Below are 24,027 nucleotides of genomic sequence, written 5' to 3' on the forward strand. Positions count from 1 at the left end.
TAGTGTTAATTAGGAAAAATATGTGAACAAGTATTTTTAAGGGTATAACTGTCCACACTATTCTTAAGAGTTTAAAAAAACAATTAATATTAATGAGGACAAATATATAAATAATAAACATTTCGGCGATATAATCGTCATAACACTATTCATAAAGTGTGGTCATACTTTTAAAAAAAGTTAAACACGTAAATAAACATTTTTAGAGACAACACTATTCATAAGAGTTTACTTGTACTTTTAAAAAGATAGGGAAAAAACTCGAAATCCAATTTAGTTTAGGTGTCAAAAGTCAAGAGTTGGTCAATATATATACTGTTACTCAATTACTCATCTTGAGTTGTTGACTTCGTTCTATCTGTCCCCTGCCGCTGCTTTAACTTCCGCCACCGCCGTCGTTTGATTTTTTATTCAGGTTATCTTCTCTATTGTGCTATATTATACTCTAAACATTGTCAATTTATAACAACTCATGTAATCAAATTCTATATATATACATCATATAAATTGTATTTCTAATTGGAATATTCAATATTGAGAATTAAGGAATTCGGGTATAGATTAATTTTTTTTGTTTAGAAAATTGAATCTCCGAGTCATTCCTAAATTAATGGTTGTTCTGTTTATTTATTTATTTATTTTTTCGAATTCGGATTTGGAGTTCAGTCGTGGGTTACATCCGTGACTTATATGATGAACTTAAAATTTGTTTGTTGTATGTAAGTTTTGAGAAACAATCATGTTAATTATGAAAATTGGCTACACTAACGAGGAAGCTCGTAATTTTGTTGTATTGTTTGATAAGGATGTTTCTTAATTTGCTTTTGCTAGAATTATATTGACATAATTGTTAAATTTTGGACAAAATTGATCATAAAGCATTATAATTAATAATCACAGACAAATTAAGATGCGGAAGAGAAACAAAAGGTCTCCACAAGAATCGATAGCTGATGGCAGTGATGAAGTTGGTAGTTCATCTAATGCCCAAGAGCCTTCTTGGGATGAGGCAATGCCACGATTGCGTAGTGCAAATAGGTCATCGTATGTTATGCTGACACTCTTTGCATTACTCATTTATATCTCCTGGAGTGTTTATCATTATCAATACGAGGTTTTACCGGTACCTTTGAGTGCTGATAAGGCTGGCAAACAGGGATTTTCGGAGATAGAAGCTATGAAGCATGTCAAGGAATTGACTCAGTTGGGTCCTCATTCTGTTGGTTCTGATGCTCTTGACCTCGCTTTGAAGGTTCTATTTCTTGAATATTATGTATCAGTCTCATTGTTCGGAACTTCTTTTGTCTTCAAATCACGTGCCACATTTGGCTAGTGTAGCAAATCAATTATTATTATCGGCTGTAGAAGTGATGGTGGTAGTTGCTATCTACAATGTGATTGTTATATCCTGTTTCTGTTTTTAATAATCTGTTGTTTGTAGATGTTCTGAATAAAATAATTGTAAAATAAAGTGACTAAAGTAAAATTAGCAACATATCACCATATTATCCTTACTATTGGATCCTTTGCACATCTCATTAGCTAAATGATTAGTGGTGTAAGTTGATAATGTGTATTTCCAAGGCAAATGTAACCATTTTCTTTAACGAGGAGGGAGGGTACATATCAAAGTGACTAATGTGCTTTCATGTTGCTGAATGATCTTACACCCTAGACGAACTTGTATTCTTTTGTGTTTGAAAATTTGTATGTGAATGATCGTCAACAAGGAGGGCACTTCAACAGAATTAGCTTTGTGGCGTCTATCATCGTACCATGCACCTGTTTCATTTGTGCAGTTGTATTTTGTGGTAAAGTAAAATTGGTCTTTAGGTGGAAGTGATGATAATGTGAATTTCTCTCTAATAATCGGTGAAGGGCTGCTGTTCTCAGTTTACGTTGGTTGTAGAATATGTTTTGACTTATTACTAGGAGTGGTTACTATTTGTCCTACCCATGATGCCCCAAGGAATTTATTTTTTCCCATGATTTAGCTGTTGAACCCAATCTAAAAGGCGGTGAGAATATCTGAGTCAGCATGTAGCTCTCCAAAATGGAACTTGAGTGCCACAGAAAAGCCTAGCTTCTGGTACTGTTTGGTTTGTTTCTTGTTTCAGGGTCTCTACTGAACATACTAGCTCAAACATAGTATAACCTTAAATCTTACTACCGTTATGCGTTATCTATACAAACCATTTTCTTCAGTTTCTGTATTGTTTGTCCATTTTTTATGCAAGTTGTTATGAAGTAATAGAGCTAAATATAGGAAACCAATTCTCTGCTGGATGGTGTTTCATTTTTAATTGGTAAACTGCTGGATAGTATTAGTCTTGGCATTCATGCTAATTAGAAAGTCTGAATAGTTGTGATGTTTCATGACTGATCCACAAGAATCACAACTTGTTAGTGAAAAATTCCATTGGGGATTAGAAACTAAGCTAACTTGTTTCGACAAAATATATGTGTAGCTCAGTAGCAGTATATTTGGTTAAGGAGATAGGTAAATTATGATACTTTTAATTTGAAGGATCCTTTGGTATTAAAGTTTCTCCCTTGGTTTTTTGTCTGACTTTCATTCTTTAGTTTCTCTTTTGTTTTTTTTGTCTGACTTCACTCTTTAGTTTCTCTCTTGGTTTTTTGTCTGATACTCTGGTTTTGTTGGCCCTTAATTGTCTGGACTGCTTTATGCTCTCTGGTATTACAATTTGCACACTTAATAAGCCTCTTCTCATGGCTTTGGCATTACTTGCATTTCACTTGAGTGATACTTAAGATTTTGTCAACTGTGCAATTATTTTATTGAATATAGTTTCGCTGAACTTCTCATATTTATTCATTCTCATATGGGTTTCCTTTTCCTATTGGGAAGTATGTGCTGCTTACTGCAGAAAAGATAAAAAACACATCTCATTGGGAAGTTGATGTTGAGGTGGAAGAGTTTTATGTCAAGCAGGGTGCAAATCATCTTAATGGCGGCTTATTTGTTGGCAAGACACTTATGTATGCTGATCTAAATCATATTATCTTGAGGATCACACCCAAATACGAATCTGAAGCCAAGGAAAACACTGTTTTGGTTTCATCACACATTGATACTGTTTTCTCAACGTACGTATGTGGTTATAGTATCTTTCACTGTTGTTTTGACTTTTAACTGTCTCTGTATTTGTGACAAGCTTCTGAGGAAGGGTTTAGTATATACTTATTGTCTTGAAACATCTATATCTGTTTATGCATCTCTGATGGACTAGAGCTTGGACCTGTGTTGCATGTCTTTAAAGGATCGGATGGAGTTAATCTGACGCTAAAAAATAGCTAGTAGCATTTTTTGTTTCATACAAAATTCCAAAATACATCCTTCTTTACTCAATAAAAATTATACGCCCTCCACTGTTAATATATTTGCATTTGCTAATCAACTTCAGGAAACCACATCTTACTACTAATACATTATTACCTCACCAGTAGTTGTTAATAGAATCATGCCTACTGTTATGTTAAAAAGCTACCTTTACTATACATATTGTGTAAGAATTAAGTTCTGAACTTTGTTTTCCGTATTAGTTAGATCTATAATAGTGAAGTACATGTTATCTAGATGCTCTTTAGGATAAAGTTTTTATTTCTTTTGACCACGAGCCATTAGTGAAATGCGTTACACATAAATTCTTTATGAGATGATGTTTTGTTTTTATAAGTTAGGAATTCTTTGCTGGCCACAGTTTTTGTGTGAAGAAAACATGAATAATAGAGACATAGTGTATTGGTCATCTCCTGGCTGCATTGGGAGATTTTTTTAATTATAATTTCACTGTCTTCTTTAATCTCTCTTGATTCTTGGTTAGAGAGCTGAATATTTCTATTTGAAATCCTTCCTGAAGATTTCTAGTACGAAGAAAACTTTTTAATATATCAGATAAATGATTAGATTAGACTAATTTCAACATTCTAGAAAGTAAAACTCCTTTTGAGTGATGAAAATAAAATATAAGTTAGATATGAAACTGTCAAGTGCCTTTGTCTCCGTTTGCAAAAATTGACTATTCTCTTATTTTCCTTTTTTTTAGGAATGAACTTACATTCTTTAGGAATTGTTATATCTTTTTTATGTTTATTGGGTTTTGCTTCCTCATTTCTAGCTCAGGCCATTAGGTGATTGGGGTTTGACTTTGTCTTTAAATAACCAGGGCTGCAGATCCCCTTTTGAATTACTAGGGAAAATTCTGTGATGTCCACATGGGGATATAATGTGAACTCTTCTATGTTATCTTGACATTGCTGTGTGACAAACCATGGACCACATACCTTGCTCCTCTTTGGTTGACATAATAGTCATCTTTTGAATGTTTTTGGAGTAGACCGTGGTTTTCTCTCTGACTGAAACATGCATCAAGCTTTCTGTAACTATTGTAGTATTACACAATAGTTGTAAATCCTGAACCTTTGCCTAAGTGCACTGTGCATATTTTACTGAAAACTTATTTATTTGCTCTTTGTCTTAATCTGTTGAGAACTGTTTGTATTTTAGGGGAGGAGCTGGTGATTGCAGTTCATGTGTTGCAGTCATGTTGGAACTTGCCAGAGGAGTCTCACAATGGGCTCATAGTTTCAAGAGCTCTGTTATTTTCTTGTTTAATACAGGTGAGGAAGAGGGTCTTAACGGTGCTCATAGCTTCATTACCCAGGTATCTTACATATCTACATGCTCAAGGGGATAGCGTTTTCTTTCCATATTATCACGGGAAGGAAGAGAATTGGTATAGTAGAGTGGAATTTAAGTTTGACCTGCTATCTATATGCAGCATCCATGGAGCGAAACTGTTCGTGTTGCTATTGATTTGGAGGCTATGGGCGTTGGAGGAAAGGCTGGCATTTTTCAGGTCAAAAACTAAATATTTTCATGCCATAGGTTTCCATAGTCTATCTCACGAATAAAATAATTTAATTTAGTTAAACTCCATATTATTTTTTGTTCTAGTGCTCTATGCTTTTCCTTAAACTCTAGATTCTTATATTTTGTTGCTTATACAAATAATACTGCCTGCTTGCATTGGAAATAAGAAATCATGAGCTATTAAGTTGATGTGCTCTGTACATATATATTTTCAGGCTGGAACTCATCCTTGGGCTATCGAAAAATTTGCCTTGGTGGCTAAGTATCCATCTGGTAATATCATGGCTCAGGTTAGTTCCTTGTGTGCTACATTTGCAGTTTTAAATAAGAGCAAATGTTGGATGTATTTGCCAATATATACGGAATCATGACAAATCAATATTTTTATTCCCAATATGGCCTACATATAGCAATAAAGTACGCTAAGGCATGTGATCATGCATGAATATTGCCACTTTATTATTACTCATGGACCTGGGACCATGATGTGCATCTAAATGTACTCATAATTTTTGAACTTTATGTTCATTTTCGCTGCTGACAGTGGCGGACCCAGGAATTTCCGACTGGTGGGTCACAATCGATAATCAAGTATATAAAAAAAAAAAAATTTACCGAACAACCAAATAATAGTACTAAAAAATACATCCAAATATTCAAACAGTACAAAATACAACCAAATGTTCATATAATACTACAAAAGACAACTAAATAGTAATGCAAACTTATTACAATAGTTCTCGATGAGTTTTCATGTTTTGATATCGATTCATGATATCTTCCATGCTAACATTCAAAAATAAATCATTCTCCAAATAAGTAATTAAACAATCATTCAACATTTGATCTCCCATGCTATTTCGTAGTTTGTCTTTCACTTGCTTCATGCCAGAAAATACCCTTTCCACACTTGCCGTTGCGACAGGAAGAAGCAACACCAACTTCAAAAGTAAATAGACCCTATCATGAGTTTCAGACAATCCCGTTTCAACCAATTTGATTGAAAGCTCACTAAGATCCTTCAAATTCCAAAACCTTTCATCTCCTCTAACAGAACAAATGTAACTCTCAAGTGTATGACCAAAGATTATCAATTCTGAACTTGGAAATTCATTAGGATAGAATTTCGCAAGCTTAATCAATTTTTCCTTGTCAAACTTAGAAAAACGATCCACAGGACTCAAACAAGACATACACACAAGTAGTTTTTTAGTTATTTCGGGAAATCGATTTTCAAGTTCTTGCAATTGAAGATCAATGACACCAAAAAAAACTTCAACTCGAAAATGATGTAAATTAGACACTTGTGGGCATTTACCTCGAAACAACCTCCTCCCGGGAACAACATATTTAGCCTCCATATCTGGAACTGCAATGTCATAGTCACCAATAAAAGAAATGACCTTTTCCATATGAGAATCCCATCCTTCATCTCTCATTTTTTGCAAATTAGTCTTGGTTACATTAACCATGGCCATTGCATTCACAATGTCTTGATCGTGCTTTTGTAAGGCCACATTCAAAGCATTTGTTATCGCAAATATACTAACCATCAAGTGTGCCACAAACACAAAATCAAAGGACATCGGATGAATTGTAAGTGTTTGAGCTCTATTAGAATCTATTGTATCAGATACTTTTGCAATATCCTCAAGAGAACCAAGGATTACAGGGAATAAATCAAGTACATTCAAGATTGTCTTGAAGTGAGATTCCCAATGAGTATCACAAGGTCTACCTAATCCACGTTCTTGATTTAAACCTGAACCCGTTTCAAGTTCACCTAGAGACAAAGCATCCACCACTCTTTGAGCTTGATTCTCACGAAGAAACTCTTTCCTTTTTGGTGAACCCCCCACAAAGTTCAACAGAGGTGCAAGTACATCAACAAATAACCAAGCACAATCTGAATTCTTATTAGCTAGTGCAACTTGAGTCAATTGAAGTTGGTGAGCAAAGCAGTGGACAAAATAAGCTTCTTTACACTCATTCTCTATAAGAGTCCTAAGGCCATTAATAGAACCTTGCATATTACTTGCCCCATCATAACCCTGACCCGTACTTGAGAGAAAGACAAAGAATGCTCCATTAATAAGGATTCAATAGCAGTTTTGAGAGTCAAAGAAGCAGTGTTTACAACATGCACAATACCAAGTAAACGCTCACACACTTCTCCCTTTCTATTAACATATCTCAAACAAAGAGCCAATTGTTCCTTGTCAGAAACATCAGCAAGGATAGAAAACAAACCACCATCAATATCTTCAAGCATTGCTTTAGTTGTCTCTTTTGCACATGCATTTATGATATCTTTTTGGACTTTTGGAGAAGTAAGTTGACAATTACTAGGAGCATTTTTCAAAACAACTTTAGAATATTCAGGGTTACCTTTGGAAATAAGGGATAAAAGTGAAAGAAAGTTACCTCTTCTTAAGGAACTTTCTTTTTCATCATGACCACGGAAAGACAACCCTTGGAGTAAAAGCCATTGGATTGATTCAATTGAATCTTCAAGTCGCTTCCTATATGCATTTGTACTCTCAGCGGTTTGTTTTGTCAAGGCTTGTGTGATGCTTGACTTTTGCTTCTTGAACAAATCCATAGCTAACACTGCATTATTATGTGCACTCAAGTGTTTACCCACATATTTTCTTATTAAATCCGATCGATTCCATGATTTGAAACCATCACTAACAAAAGCATCACCTCCAAATGCAGTTTCATCCTTGAATAGATAACAAGGGAAACAATAGGCAGCATCCTTTTCCACACTATACTCAAGCCAAGTCCAAGTATCAAACCACTTAGCACAAAAGCGACGGTTTTTGCCAAAAATAGAAGTTTGAGGAAATATAAAGTCTTTGGGCTGACAAGGCTTTCTTTGAATGTAAATTCTTCTCACTAAATCTCTATCATCTTTATGAAATTGACTCATCTTTCTCCTCTTTCCTGGATCTTGTGGAAGATTAGCAAATTCATGTTCACTTAATCTTTCACCAAAGATTGGGGCATTAGGAGAACATTGACCTTTTTCATTTTGAGGGGAATTTTGAGTTGAATAATGAGATGGAGATGAATGTTGTTCACTTTCTTTGAGGTGGAGTTATAGTTTGTTCACTTTCTTGAGGTGGAGATATAGTTTGTTCATTTTGTGTTGGATGTGGAAGAGAAGTTGAAGTAGGATTCTTTTTAGCAAAGAAGCTAGTAATGTTTTGCATTTCATTTGGAGTGCGTTTTCTCTTCATTCTGAAAATTGAATGAATAATCAACTAAATCAAACAATATTCCCAAAAAAATTATTTACAAAGATCATTAGATCATCCAAATAGAAAATTGACAAGATTACAATCCTAACTAATAATTAACAAGCTTAAAATTGACAAGACTAAAATCAACAAACTAATATCTCCACTAATCTATACGGAACTTCCAGCCGAATATGCGACTAGCACCACTAAGCACTAACCAGTCCACACTGTAATCTAATTATAAATTTATAATCCTCCTTACACTAATAGTTAAATAGTCTAATTGCTGTCTTATACAATGTCCGGCATCACATATTCACAATTTCAAATAATGACATAAACAGATAAACTAATAAGTTCAATTTAACAGTCAAAACACAATTTACACAAATAATGCAAATTCAATGCACATTTACCGTATATACTAATTTTAAGAGACAAGTAATGCAAATTTGATCAAAAATTCACAAAAAAAAAAAGAATAAATTGATGAACCTACTACCTACCTTGCCGGACTGCCGGAGGCGGCAGGCGCTGATTGAGGCGACTAGGCGAGCAGCGGAGCAGCCAGCAGCACAGCCCGCACAGCGAATTGGCTGAATTAAATTGAAGATTGCGAAGTTTAATAAAATTAACTAATTAGACTGAATTAAATTGAAGATTAGAAATTAAAAATAAAAATTACAAACTTACTGGCGAATTGGCGATTGCGAAATGCGATTATGCGAAGACTAGAGAGTAGAGGCGAGATGATTAGATGAAGAAGTGAAGAACTGGAGTGGAGAACTGGAGTTGGAGATGATTGATGAAGGATTGAAGGGAAGAGGTGAATTGGCGATTTGGCGAAGAGAAGAACCGAAGAAGGCTAGGGTTTGAACTGAATTCGTGATTTGGGGAAAACTGATTTTAGTTTTTTTTTTGTTTTTTTTTTTTTTTTTTTTTTTTTCAAAAAAAAATAACTTTAAATTTTTTTTTGGGCCTGGTGAGTCACTTGACCCACCAGGTCTAAGCCCAAGTCCGCCACTGGCTGCTGAAGTAAGAAATGAACTATATGGCCGTAATATTTGAACTGCAACGATTTGTTTATAAAAATTTAACTACATGTTCGTCTAGCGCACATCTTTATCCTGAGACTAAGTTAATAATATTCAGACTTGTCATTGTGACTGCGAGTGTAATATAGAATTTTCTATTACATTGTGCACCTTCATATCGTTTTTGTTTCATTAGCTTCTTTACACATGAACACTTACAATTGATTTAGTGTCGCAGGATTTATTTACATCCGGTATTATCAAATCTGCTACAGACTTTCAAGTTTACCAGGAAGCTGGTCTATCTGGACTTGACTTTGCATATACAGACAATACAGCAGTGTATCACACAAAGGTTTGTTTGCTTGATTTCAAACTTATTAATATGTTTAAAGGGTCTCTTTTGGGGAAAAAAAATTCTCCCTCTGTCCAGTAATGTCTGCACACTTTGCAATCTTTGACTTAAACATCTGAATAAATATCAAGTGGTTTGTGAGGTTGCTTTTTCTTCTGGGATAGGCATAAATAATGAGAAAAAGCACTTGGGAAAGAATTCATATAGGTACCCTTGCTAAAATTCTTTAACAAAGAGAATAACATGCGTATCCATCAGGCCTCATTTGGTTGATATGGGAATTAAATTCCCATGGGAAGCATTTCATGGCAAGTTATTTCCCTAATACAATTCCTAGGGATTTCCTTAATTTGTTTGGTTGGCATTGTAGGAATTTAAAATTCCCATGAATTTTGATTGATCAATGGGGGCTTGGTAATATACTTCCCATATTTTGTGGAAGTATTCTCACCTCCTCCATTTTTACTTTTGTGTGTCAACCAAACAATTATCCAACTTATCAATTCCAATGAATTTCAATTTTCCCATTATATGTTGTCAACCAAACAAGGCCTTAGTTTGGTTTAGTTTATTTTTATATTGATTTTATGATGTGTTGTTATTCAGAGTTTTCATTGTACTTCCTCAACCCTTATTTAAATTTAACGTGGTTGGAGGGAGGTGGGGTTGCACAATTTTTAAGGAGAGGAGAGATAAAATGAGAATCACTAGCCAAATTAAACAATGTTGCAATTGTTTTGGAACTTACAAAAAGGAATATGCTGTGAATAAAAGGGAATGGAGGAAATACTATTTACAACATACCAATCAATGGTCATCAATAATTCAGATTGGTGCAGATTTGATTTGGGTCAATTTTTGAGTGGGAAAAAAAAAAATCTGTAAGTATAGTTTTGATTTGGTCATCATACTCATATTTTAATTTGATCCTTTATAGTGAGTGATTGAGTTTATGTGACCAACTTAAAAGCTTAAGCTAATCATATATTTTTACTTCCTCCATTTTTTTAATCGCACCATTTGGATTTTTTCACTATTCACACATCTATCTTTGACCATCTTTTGTATTTTATACGCAAGAAAAAATGTAGTCATGTGTTATTTTATTGGATTCGTCTTGAATTATGCTTTTCAAATATAAATCTTTACAGAGTACTCCCTTCGTCCCAAAATAACTAAGACGTTAGACTTTTTTTCACTATTCATATATTAACTTTGACCATAATATTTTACAAAAATAATAAAAACATATTTTGTCATAAAATATATTGTTAAATAGGTATTACTGGGACAGAGGGAGTATATTTTTACTAAAACCAAATTAAAGATATTAATATCCAAAATTTTTCATTGGCAAGTGTAAAACACTAAATGGTTCATTTAAAAAAAAAAAAAAAAGAGGAAGTATTATTTTTAATTCTGGCATTATATATTGTGTGGTCTAAATTCTGGGTAAGAAGATGCTGCCATCTGGCATGTCCACAATGTGTTGGTGTTTTTAGTCGGAAAGAATTAATTTTTTTGTTTATGCAGCTGTGAAAATTTGTCTAAAACAAGTTTTTTCTCTTATATATGAAGATAATTTTCTTAAAGAACAATGAAAAAGTGTAGGTTGCAAATTACACATTATTTATTATCAGTCAAACCTCCTAAGAAAATGATACTTTGCTAAATGATACACGTACGCAGGCTTACACTCTTACCAACTAATCAAATTTATTACGAGTAGCACCTGAATGATACCATGTAAATGTGCAAAATTTATTCCAGGAAAATCCACAACTAGAAAATCTTTCTAATACCCTCCCATTCCTCCTGAAAGTATAGTTCAGTGTAGAATGCAAATGGTACATGGGAGCTTGTAACACTCATCTTTTCTTCATAGTAGAAAATAATTAATTTATTTTCCTTTTCATTTAAAAGTAAAAGTAACTTTTTTTTCTCTAAACCACATCAACTTTTGATTTTTGACAATTCAACACTTTCTCTTAATGCCTTTTTTTTGTAAATAATTCCTTGTTTAACAATATATTTAATCCCAGTGCAGCAAAAAGAATAAAATAAAATAGGTAGAGTATTAAAAAAGTAAGCTAGACAACAATGCAAGAACATAAGACTCATGAAATTCCTTACCACCAAGGCACCAATAATATATTGAGCACTTTAAGATTGTATGACTTGTACCCTATCACTTCCATTTAGGGTTGCTTTAATTACCAAGAGTTTGGTTATTTTGGTGAACATTCTGTTTGATTTTGGCCCAAATTGAAGTGTCAAAATATCTGATGAAATGAAGAGTTGAGTAAATAGTTCTTGGTTCTAGGTTTTATGATCTAACTAGTTGTTGCTAGATCTGTAGTCCTTATCACTATCTTCATATGCTTTTAAATTTTAGTGGAGGCCATGGTTTGAAAGATACGGTTTTGGTCACGTTCAAGGAAGCGATCATTTGTTGAGGAAACATAACTGATGTATTGGTTGCGGTCCGTGTCGCGGTTGTTGCAATATGAATATGAATTTGATTTTTAATTTTCTTTTAGGTTTTTTAATTGATGGTATGATATTAGGGTAGCTATAGAAGACAATTAGAGAGACATGGAGAATTTCCTCACAAAAAAAAAAAAAAAAAAAAAAAGGAAGAATCAGTCACTTGAATAACAAGTAACATTTGACTGAGACACATGTAACGTTCAATTCTGGGCGATTTGTTGTGGGATTATTTGATTTGGACAAGATCGCGGGTTTTTGAAACATCCGTTATCGAATGGTCAATTAAAAATCCTTTGCAATATAGCCTAGCCGGAAATAATGCGGTCGTATTTTTGTATCATGGTAGAGGCTGCAATACGAATGTTAGTCACTTCTAGTGAAAGCATTTTCTATTGCTGTTTTGCATGAAGGATAATATATTTTGCATTGATATGAGTCATATGACATTGTAAGATAAATATAGATTTTGAATTGAATTTTAACGAATGATGCTTATAACACTTAATGACTTGAGAATTATTTGTTGAGCAAGCTTAGTAAGTGATGCATACTAGCTGATATGTTTCTCATTGGTAAGATTCAAACTACCCCAAGGTGATCCCTGTCACTGCTCTTTACGCGCTATAGAAAGTCTTGCATAGCTTTCTCAAGACTGACTCTTGTGTGCAACAGCAACAGCATGTTTTTATTTGTTTATTTATTTATTTATTTATTTTTTCTGTTGGGAGTGGTAAAATACTAATAGAAATCATGAAAATAGTAATAGTGTAATACATAAGGCCATAGGGCTACTACTCCCAAGAGATGTGATTGGATAGTTGTATTGTGCCTTACAATGCAATATGTGGTTTCCTTCACCAATCAAGCTTTCTGTAGACTATGTCCACAGTCCACCACATGGCCCCTCTCATGAGATTGGTGATTAAGTAGCCTTTTATCTCAGTTGATCCCACTAGCTCACAGCTTCCTTAATTAACCATATTTTAATGAAAGAGAATAATATTTTGAATATTTGACAATATTTTAATGAAAGAGATAATCTCCATGTGCAGAATGACAAAGCTGAGCTATTAAAGCCTGGTTCCCTTCAGCATCTTGGAGAAAATATGTTGGCGTTTTTGCTTCATGTTGCATCTTCAACTGATCTTGCAAAAGGTTTCAGAGCACCTGAACATGTCGATCAAAACTCTGCTATTTATTTTGACATATTGGTAATACTTGTGGAAAGTTGATTATTGTTTGATTCTACTTTGTGTATGCTCGATATTTAGTTTCCATACATTTTTTTTTTTTTTTAAATTTTTTGTAAATAATACCTATACCTTTGCAATTGTCAGGGGAACTACATGGTCGTGTATGGTCAGGAGTTTGCAAATTTGCTGCACAACTCTGTGATTTTGCAGTCGCTGTTGATATGGTTCATGTCCTTATTTATGGGCGGTTATCCAGCTATAGTTTCGGTTGCTTTGTCAATATTAAGTGTTATCCTTATGTGGGTAGTTTCTTTGAGCTTCTCCATTGGTGTTGCTTTCATCCTATCAAGCATATCGTGGGCAGCAGTGCCTTACATTGCTAGTCCGTGGTTCGTTATTGGTTTATTTGGGTTCCCTTCTCTTCTTGGGGCTTTTGCTGGTCAAAATCTTGGTTTTCTCCTTCTGCAAAAGTATCTTTCTAATGCATATCCCCAGGGAAAGCAGACTTTATTGTCATCCGTTCAAGTCAATTTAGCCAGGTTAGAGGCTGAAAGGTGGCTCTTTAAATCAGGAACAATGCAGTGGCTGATTATTTTGGTTCTGGCACATTACTATAAAGTTGGTAGTACATATATACCCTTGGCTTGGCTTATTGCGCCAGCGTTCTCATGTGAGTGAATGCACTTGTGTATGTTAAATTCTGTATGTAGAAAAATTAATTGTAGACTGACATAAAAATTAATAGTATAAACAAACAAAATAGAACCTTCTCATATCTATTTTATATACCCCTTCCATTTCGCTGAGATTACAACACTTGCTAACTTAAGATGTTTAAAAATAAATCACAATACTTAATTTATTGTAACTTTTACAACTTCACCCATTTACTCTACTCATACTTGGCTCACTCTTTCTCTCTCTCTCCCTTCCTTTCTGTCTTCTTATACTTCTTGCTTTTGTGTATTTTGTGTTTATTCCATGTGCAAGCTTAGTGAAAGAAGGCATTGAATATCTTCTTTATTTGCAATTTTTGCAATCATTTTTCCGAACTAACTTTTGTTGAAATCTTCATGTAGATGGGCTACTAGAGGCAACACTGACCCCCATTCGGTTACCCAAGCCGCTGAAGATTGTAACCTTGCTTATTGCTTTATCAGTTCCTCTCTTAGTTTCTATTGGTTCGATCATTCGAATAGTTGGTGTACTTATTGGGACTGCTGTACGCTTTGACAGGTAAAAGTTTTATTAGTGATATTAAGTATCTGAAAGCTAGTTGTCACATTCTTTTTCCTTCATTTTTGTAAGGTAATAATAAATAGAATGTTATAAAAAAAAAAAAAAAAAGCAAAGGAGAAAGGAAAAAGGAAGACAAGCTAAGTAAAAAGAATAAAAAAAGAAAAAAGAAATAATCCTTGAACAATAGTTGGCTGCAAAGTATGAGAATAAACTCTGCATCATGAAAAAGAAAACATATCGGGGGCTTCTTAGAGCATTCTTGACTGATCTACAGTTCCCATATGTTCATGATGTATTGCAGCACAAGGATTCATCGATTTCATACAATTCATCTTCTTCTCATTGCCATATGGTTCTAATTTTTTCTTCATCACATTCTGTATTATTGTGTATCTGAGATTGTAAATATAAATTTCATGCCCACCCTAGGCAGGAATTTAGATTTGTGCTGCCTTACTAGGACAATAGTAAGACTGTCATTGAGCCTAACTTTCCCAACTTGCTTCCATATTTTCATAGATCATTATCAATAAATATGTGCAGAAGAGTTATTGATCCTTATATTTGCTTGTAACAATATCTTTCCAGTTCAAGATTATTACTGAGTTGTAACTGCTTAAATTAGCTACTTGAAAAGTTGATGTTATAGTAGACTTCGTGATGACCATTCCTGAAATTGTAACAAACCTTGTCGTATTAGGAAAACTGCCATGGGTGTGTGTCATGATTGAAAGAAGTTTGTCCATTGGGCTTAAGAAACTTGGCTGGAATCCCTTTGTCTTGGCATCAACTTTAAAATTCCTTTGACTGGTCATGAAGGTGGATGCTTTTGCTTTTAGATGGATGAATTTTCTGTGGGTTTCTTAGACTTTTATAATAGGTGTAAGTTAGCTGATAAATTGTCAAAAAAAAAAAAAAAAAGGCAGTTTATGTTTATCAGGCACTCAGAGTGATGCTAATTTTGCTGGTTTATTACTGTGCAGAAATCCTGGGGGTGTTCCTGAATGGCTGCTGAACGTAATTGTATCTATAGTTGTAGCTGCTACAGTATGTTTGACATTGGTGTATCTACTTTCTTACATCCACCTTTCAGGTTTGCTGCTATACATCTCTTGCATCTTATATTCCTAGTATGCTTGCTTGCATGATTGTTAGGGAGTTTTTTTGATATTGACATGAACCTAGTCACTCAGACATACCAATCTAGATTCATAGTTCCATCCTTCTATAGATTGGTTGACCATGAAAAAATCTGATTCCATGGGCAAGATTACAGAAGAATTTTCATTTTTACTGGCTTTGTAAGAGAATTATTTTATTATTTTGTATATAAAGAAATTTATGCCTTTCAAAAAAAAAAAAAAAAAAAAAAAAATAAAAAAATATATATATATATATATATATATATATATATATATATATATATATATATATATATATATAAAGAAATTTTTGGGGTTATGTGGTAGTTTACGCTGAGGGATTATATACCCTGCAATAAACATGAACTCTGGGCTGTTGGGTGTAGTAATTGAGTAACTTTGTGGTTATTTTGTCTGTTGTATCAAGTTCATTTTGTCATTGGCTGCAGATGATCAAAGTTGAAGCTATTGGAAGGAGTTTTTCCATATTTACATTTAGTTTTAGATCATTAGTCTTCCTAAATCCCTATAATTCTGTTGGAAATTTAATGGTGAAATTAATATGTAAGTGCGGCTACAGAGGAATTGTTGAAAACTACATCTTCAAATTCCTACAGAATTTTTTATTAAAAAAAAAAGAACCTTCTTGAACTTGACATCAGGCTATTCGAGAGAAATATTATGCATGAATGTAGTTCATTAATGACCCATTATAATCTCCCCCCTCCCCGCTTGAAGAAAAAGATGTTAAACTTTAAATCAAACTCTCGACCAAGTCACTGGATCATGTGAATTCTCAATCAAGTTCTCATTTCCAGTGTTATTTTTTCTACCTATTCAAATATCAAATACATGGACCTGTAATCAGGTTAATATGTATATCCCTGAGTTCTAACTAGTCTCACTAGCATACTTGATTCTAGATTTCAGATAGGTTAGGTTTTACTGTGGGCAACAACTTTTTAATGTTGTACAAAGCCTATGACAATCCTTCATGGTTATTGCCTATGTAAAGGAGAGGGAAAGACTTTCACCCGCATGATGGAAGTTGCAGTCTTCTACCATGTAATGGACTGGATTTTAGTGCGATAAGGTAATTTGGCCTTTGTCTTTCTCTTCCCATGGGCTCACCTTTCAAACAGATCAACTTGCTATCACCAGAAACCTTTCTTCTTCAGTTTTCTCAGTACTTGATTGTTTTCATTGTTAATCCCTACCTTTTAAAAAGTATGAGAAAACACTTATGAATATTGAACAGTGTGAGGACAATTATATCCTTAAAATGTTTGTTTACCTATATGCCCCTATTGGTATGATGTTAATTGCCTATTTCCTTGTGTGATTTGATGATTTAACTCTTATGAATAGCGTTTGGACAATCATACCCTGTAGAATGTTTATTTACTTAATTTCTTTCATTAATGTTAATTGCCTTTTTTTTTTTTTTTTTTTTTTTTTTTTTTTTTTTTTTTAATTCTTAAGAATAGTGTGGACATTTATACCCCTAAAAATATCCCTACCTTTTACAAAGTATGAGAAAATATATGAATAGTGTGAGGACAATTATATCCTTAAAATGTTTGTTTACCTATATGCCCCTATTTGTATGATGTTAAATTGTTAATCGCCTCTAAGCATTTCCTTGTGTGTTTTAATGATTTGATTCTTATGAATAGTGTTTGGACAATTATACCCTCTAAAATGTTTATTTACTCATTAATGTTAATTGTTTGTTTTAAACTCTTAAGAATAGTGTATGGAAATTTATACCCCTAAAAAATATTTGTTTACATATTTTCCCTCACTATGTTGCCAACAACTAAAAGAGCTCCCGGACATGGCTAGCTATGTTAGCCACCCTAGTCGTGAAAAAGAATGAGATTGTCAAATGTTCTGTACATGTTTTATTCCAAATTAATTTACAGTTTGTGTTTTTTTGCAACATGTCTAGGAGCTAAAAGGTCTATCATTATGGTGAGTTTTGTTTGTTTTGGGCTCTCCCTGGCTGCAGTATGGTCTGGTGCCATTCCAAGTTACACTGAAGAGACTGCTAGAACTGTGAATGTAAGTCACTGATAACATATACTTTTTCAGCAGAAAAGCTGTTCTTTCATTGCCATAATCCTCAGCAATCAGCATATTGTTAAAATAAAATGATTCTGCATGTGATTACTTTATGAACTTAGAAGTTGCACATATTTCTTTATCTGACCGGATCTGATATCTGTTGATATAGTATTAGGATTGAGCTCAGCAAACTTGTATGCTGTCTAAGTACTGTCGTAAACCTTTCTCCTACCTTCAAATAATGATATGGATAGTAGAAACAACAGTCGCACTTCCACTTGCACACTAAATTTAATTTATGGCCGATATGTGGTATGGAATATAAATCTTTTTTTGATGCTCTGAACAGATTGGCTAAGTAATATTTATGCGTTGTGTATTCAGAATTGGGTAATATTTGATGCGCAGGCAATCTGGCATGGGGGTTGACTGGACACTAAGTTCCTCTAGAATTGCTGCTGCAAGTTGTGTTAGTTTATGTTTGTTATTATACTTTGTATATAAATATAAATCTAGAAGGCCTAGAATGTTAATCTCAGAATACTATAGGTCTAATTGTCATGGACTCCTGTTCTAAGATTTCCAAGCACATTAGGTGTTTAATGTTAGTTACTTATAACTTATAGAACTCTTTCATTTAGGAAATTCTAAAAGTTATTTATTGTTTCTAGCTATATAAAGCCATAGACCGTATTACCTCCGTTCCTAAAGGCTCTTTGAGCTTTCCCAATAAGTACTTCCTTAATGGTTTACACTTCTACTCTATTCCATTTTTTACCAGGAACTTTTACCATTTTACCCTCCTTTAGTCCACCACAACATATCCACATGCAAATTTAAATAGATCATTTGACCCACTTGCACGGTTAGGCAATTAATAGCAATTTCTTTATCACTTGTTCCCCACCTTTACTCATTCTACCCTGATGCCTTAATTCCAGTGAAAATAATAATTGTCAAGAATATTAAGGAACAAAGGTAGTAAGAAGTAATATTATACAGAGAGTTGAATATTGAGTTAGTGTTCTTGAGAGAATAGTTAGCCTCTTTCATTAGTTGTTTGTGTGCTTTCAAGAGTATCATGACCAGCTGTCCTTTCTATTTAATGTTATCTTATGTTCGTGGTTTTGGTGACTAAGATACATTCATGTTAAAAGAATAAAACTATATAACCCTTGTTTCTATGATCAAAGTGCATGAAACCAGACAACCTAATTCCCCGCCTTTGTGATCTCAAAGAAAAAGTCTCACCTTTTCTAATCTTAAAAGTCTGGTAAGCAAAGTTATTAAAATCGGGATTGTACTTTGAATCAGAAAGGGCTCTCACAATCGAATCGTAAAATCGAATCTTAGAATCGTAAGATTCTACCGACATGCATAATCAAGACGTCATATCTAAATTTAATTAAATATATTTAAATTATGATAGAGGTGTCAAATCGGGAATTCAAGTCGGATTCAGGTCGGATCATGCCAGGTTTCAGGTCAAATTCAAGTCGGATCATGTCGGTTTTTTCTTACTTACAAGTCGGGTTTAGGTTGGGTTAGGTCAAGTTCGATTCGGATTATGACAGACTTTATATCTTTTCGGTTGCAATTCAGGTTTGATTCGAGTCAATTTTGGGTCGGGTAATTTGTTGGGTTCGGTTTGTGTCAAGTTGGGTTAAAACAAGTTTAAAGCAGGTAAATTTCGGTCGGATGAACTTCAGGTCGGTCATTCTTAGACTCGGATCAAATTTAGTCAGGTTGGGTAAAGACAAGTTTTGATAAAATAAACCACAATAAAGCCATGTCACTCTTAGGCTCGGCCGGTAAAGGTGTTAATTTGAGTGATCGAGGCGGGTTCGATGAGGTGAGGTCAAGTTGGGTTGTGTCTAATTTCAAACTTAAGTCATGCTAAATTATTAGGCCCATGCAAGTCAAAATCTAAAACGGATATTTTTTTGGGTCGGTTTTAGATCGATTGTGCCGAGTCAGGTTTCGACACCTCTAGGCTCGTGTCAAATATGAGTTGAATTAAGTAGTAAGTTATTTTAGGTGTTTACTATTTAAATTAATCAAGTTGAGTGTTATTTCGGGTTCAGATCATTGTCAGGTCAAATTGATTGTCTGCCAATATCCATTCGGGTCGGTAACAAGTTGTTACAAGTTATAGTCGATTTCAGGTTCTACACAAGTCGAGTACTAATCGGGTTTGGATCATAATCAAGTCGAGTCAAATCGTTTTTCGGTTAAATCAAGTTGATTATAGGTTCGGGTTTAGGTCATAAAGTATCAGGTCTATTCGGTTATCAATTAATGTCAGGTTTGTTTCGGTTCAAGTTACATGTCACTGTTTTCACCTATTCTTCGGATACGGGTCGGACACAGACCGTTGTCGGTTCAAGTCAGTTTTTCGAGTCGGGCCAGATTTTGACAGCTCTAAATTATGAGTTTGAAACCTAATTATTAATAGGAAATAGTTGTTTACCCATTAAGCAACAAATAATTGACAATATATATTTAGAAATAACTATGTAGACATGTTTTAAACTTGTAAGGATTTCGTTATTTAAGAGAAATATGTAAAATTGGGTAGAATCGTAAATCGAATCGAATAACATACATGAATCGTAAAATCGTAAGATTCGAAGATTTAAATCGGAATTTTAATAACAATGCTGGTAAGGCTATATAGGATGAATAAACATTGAAGCTAAGAGAACTGGTATATTTGGAAAAAGCTTTAGGATAATGAAGGTTTCAAAAGAATCTAAGAGAAACCAAAGATGACGTGTGAAGGGAGTTAATAATTACATGATTAAATCAGGTTTTAAAGTGCATGTGGCAAAACTGGCAATAGATAGAAGTGAATAAGGTGGAGAGATTCTTTGTGGATGACCGCATGAGATTTAATTTTGGTTAATGTAGCCTACTATATACTTTTTGGAATAAAGATTTTGTTTTGTTGCTTTGATTTTTTGTATTATGCAATGAGTTTCTTTTCCAAAAAAAATTAAAAACTAAAATTCAAAATATAATTCATATACAAAAATACTTAGTAGGTCTTATTACCTGGTTCATCAATCATTTGAAAATAAATTGTTCATATCATGTATTCATGTAGAGCTGCATGATTTCTTATTATTGCTGTGTCTGATTTCAACATGCACTTTTTCGAAAAGATGACCTTTACTTAATGCTTCTCAGGTTGTTCACGTTGTTGATACAATGGGTGGACATGATAATGGAAGAGACCCTACCTCGTATGTTTCATTCTTTTCCTCAACTCCAGGGAACTTGGATAGGGAGATCGAACAGATCAAAGAAGGTTTTGAATGTGGTAGAGAGAAGGTTGTGGATTTTGTTACTTTCTCTGTGAACTATGGCTGCTTCAGCTACAATGAAACTGAACAAGGATGGAGTGACCTTGATATTCCCAAAATTGAAGTTAAGAGCGACAGGAAGATGGATTTAAGAGTGACTGAGCTTTCAATTGACACAAAGGTCTCCACAAGATGGTCTATTGCAATTAATACAGATGAAGTAGCAAATTTTGAATTCCGAGGTATAGTTGTTCAAATAACTCACTGCATCCTCTTTTAATAATTCTCAATCACCATTATCTTAGCAATTTCCTGTTTATACGAACTATGAATTGGTTGCCTATGGACCTGGACCATTTTTGTATATAGTAGAAATTAGAAAAACATATTCAAACAAAGCAGGGATTTTGAAAACTTAGTAAGACACCCTTTAACTTTTAAGTAAAGATTAAGCCTTAAAGTTAATATAAAGATTCTGTATTACTGGAGAATTGGGAAAGCCAAACATATTTTTGTTAACATGGTGTATTTGATTCTTATGATGATTGGTTAAACAGCCATTCACTATCTAGGCTAATCTGATGAGGATCACAAGATTTGGTAATAGGAAAAGAAGACATGCATTAGTATCTCTTAAGTTTATTGTGTTTGTAGTAAAATAAAAATAACAGATCTAAGAATCTTTTCTTTAGTAATATATACAAATATACAATGAATTGCTTTTTTTTTTATTATTATTATTATCTTATTTTTAATTATTTATTTTATTTTTTTAACAATATCGCTCATTGTTATTTCCTTAGATTGTTGAAATGGAGTTTATTTGGTGATAGCAATGTATACCTTGTAAGATCAATTGTAATATGGCATTATGATTTTTTATTTAGGAAAAATACACTTTAATACTCCCAATGGGCGATTTACTTTTAATAATCTCAACTAAGGTTTATTATCTAATAATCCTACCTATTGGGTATGTTTGCCTCCAATGGTCCCAATAAATATCCCAAAATTCCCAGCCACCCTTTCCCCATCTCGAACCTCGTCGGAAACTGGCCAACCACCCTCCTTAACCACCTAATCTGGCTGGCTGACCCCCTTTAACCCACCCCCGACCCCCGAAACACCTCTTAGCCACCCGACCCCAAAAACTCGAATTGTTCAAGCTTCGTATTTGAGGCTCTGGCGACGATAATGTCACCGAATCTGCCCGGGGGTTTCTCCACCTACTTCGAAGCCATCGCCAAAGAACATGCCGGCATCTCACCACCTCCGTCGACCAAAAATTCGCAACGAAGGTGTGACTGCAGGTGGTGGCGGTGACTGCAAGTGGTTTTTGGGGGTCGAGATTGGCTGGGTTGGTGGTTTTTGGGGTCGGGGTTTTTGGGGTCAGGGTTGGTCGGCCAGTTGTTTTCGGTGGCTAGAAGGGGGTGGCCGACCGGTCCGGCGAGGTTAGGGGGTTAGGGTTTCACGGTGGGAAAGGTGGCTGGGATATTTTTTTATTTTTTTTTTAATTTTTTATTATTATTTTTTATTTTTGGATCAATCACGTGTTGACATGTGTTATAGTTACCTGTCATAATAGGTCGTTGACTTGGTGTTTACCGGTTGGGTCCATTAGAGGCAAACACATAGCATAGTTGGGATTATTAGATAATAAATCTTAGTTGAGCTTATTTGGGATTATTAGATAATAAACCTTAGTTGGACTTATTAAAAGTAAATCGCCCATAGTTGGATTATTAAATTGTATTTTTCCTTTTATTTATTAGAGTTTTTCTTTTAAATGGGATCGAGGCTAATATATTATCATTGTTGGAATTTTATGTCCTAATTTATGGCTCAGTCTCTTCTAAATGATTTTTTTTTTTTTTTTTTCGCTTTATGTGAAGCAAAAAAAATAAAATCGTACAATCATATATCTATTTTTTATTTTGACATTTGTGTGCTCTCTCAGTATCAGGTGATCATAAGGAGCTAGTTCCAATGAGCAATAAGAGTAGCACTGGTGGTTGGCATGTAATTCAGTTTTCTGGAGGAAAGAATGCTCCAACAAAATTTGATCTCACCCTTCAATGGATCAAAAATTCGGTGCGTTCTAGAAGTCATGCCAATACTAACGCACAAAAATATCTTATAAAATTAAGGACGGATATAAACAGATTAACTCCAAAATCAGAGAGAGTTTTGATGAAGCTTCCTTCTTGGTGTTCTCTTTTTGGGAAGTCCACTTCTCCATCTACCTTGGCATTTTTGACTGCTCTTCCAATTGATTTCTAAACCAATTTTTTAGTTTCGGAAATTTGTGTAATATGTGCAGAAATTGTTATTTTTGTAGCAAATCAAGAAACCTATATAAACTTTTGAAATTAGCATAACCTTTTTAAATTATATAAACTTTCTTTTTAGTTGCAATATTAATGACTTGATTTTAAAGAGTATGATAAAGTAAATAGTAATTTAGTGTAGTAAACAAGAAGTAATCTAATCTATAGAGGAAGATAGAAGCACAAATAAGATTTACTTTTTACCGGATCTTAAAGGTACATTATTATCCATAGCATCATCAGGCTTATAGCAGTGATTTATCGAAAAATTTAAATTTTGTATTGTTTTGAATTTCACATGTGATATTTTTTTATTCGTCTCTGAATACAAATGAGGTATCAGTCGTAGCACTACATTGTCACATACCCAATTATAAAGTATTTTGAGATTAATTAATAGATTTGTAATGAATTTTAGTTTGTCGAATAGTTTGATAAATTATATGGGAATGAAGAACATTATCTTAGTATAATTTAGAGGTAGTTCGCACTTTATCAATTTGGAGAATTCCCTTTTCTTTTCATGCTTCTCACTGTTTCTTGGTTTTATCAGAGAATAATCAAATTAAGATTACCAATTTCTTTGTTCATTTAATTAGTATCCCCTTCATCGCTAATATTTTGCTCCTTGACTTTTCGTGGTTTTCAAGATGCGTTTTAAAATGATTTTATCTTCATTTTCATACGTGTAAAAATTATAAAACCTAGCTATTAATAAATTATATAGTGAGTT

At 33.8% G+C, this 24,027-nt stretch overlaps 1 protein-coding gene across 3 annotated transcripts; it reads left to right on the forward strand.

Moving 5' to 3' along the window:
* The first annotated feature begins 304 nt into the window (after positions 1–304).
* On the forward strand, positions 305–23,355 carry LOC110685462 (endoplasmic reticulum metallopeptidase 1-like). 3 transcript variants are annotated; one of them, XM_021861990.1, is made up of 14 exons: positions 305–415; positions 901–1,252; positions 2,870–3,108; positions 4,529–4,685; positions 4,803–4,880; positions 5,110–5,184; positions 9,415–9,531; positions 13,074–13,232; positions 13,359–13,884; positions 14,294–14,450; positions 15,437–15,546; positions 17,547–17,659; positions 20,852–21,209; positions 22,925–23,355. In XM_021861990.1, the coding sequence occupies exons 2-14, from the start codon at positions 911–913 to the stop codon at positions 23,245–23,247; spliced, it is 2,754 nt and encodes a 917-aa protein (XP_021717682.1). In that variant the 5' UTR covers positions 305–415; positions 901–910; the 3' UTR covers positions 23,248–23,355. The 3 variants fall into 3 exon arrangements, with proteins under 3 accessions (XP_021717682.1, XP_021717686.1, XP_021717688.1); XM_021861994.1 differs by having other exon boundaries at positions 2,954–3,108; XM_021861996.1 differs by lacking the exon at positions 305–415 and having other exon boundaries at positions 933–1,044; positions 1,157–1,252.
* The last annotated feature ends 672 nt before the right edge of the window (positions 23,356–24,027 follow it).

The sequence above is a fragment of the Chenopodium quinoa genome, unplaced genomic scaffold, assembly GCF_001683475.1.
Source record: "Chenopodium quinoa cultivar QQ74 unplaced genomic scaffold, ASM168347v1, whole genome shotgun sequence".
NCBI lineage: Eukaryota > Viridiplantae > Streptophyta > Magnoliopsida > Caryophyllales > Amaranthaceae > Chenopodium > Chenopodium quinoa.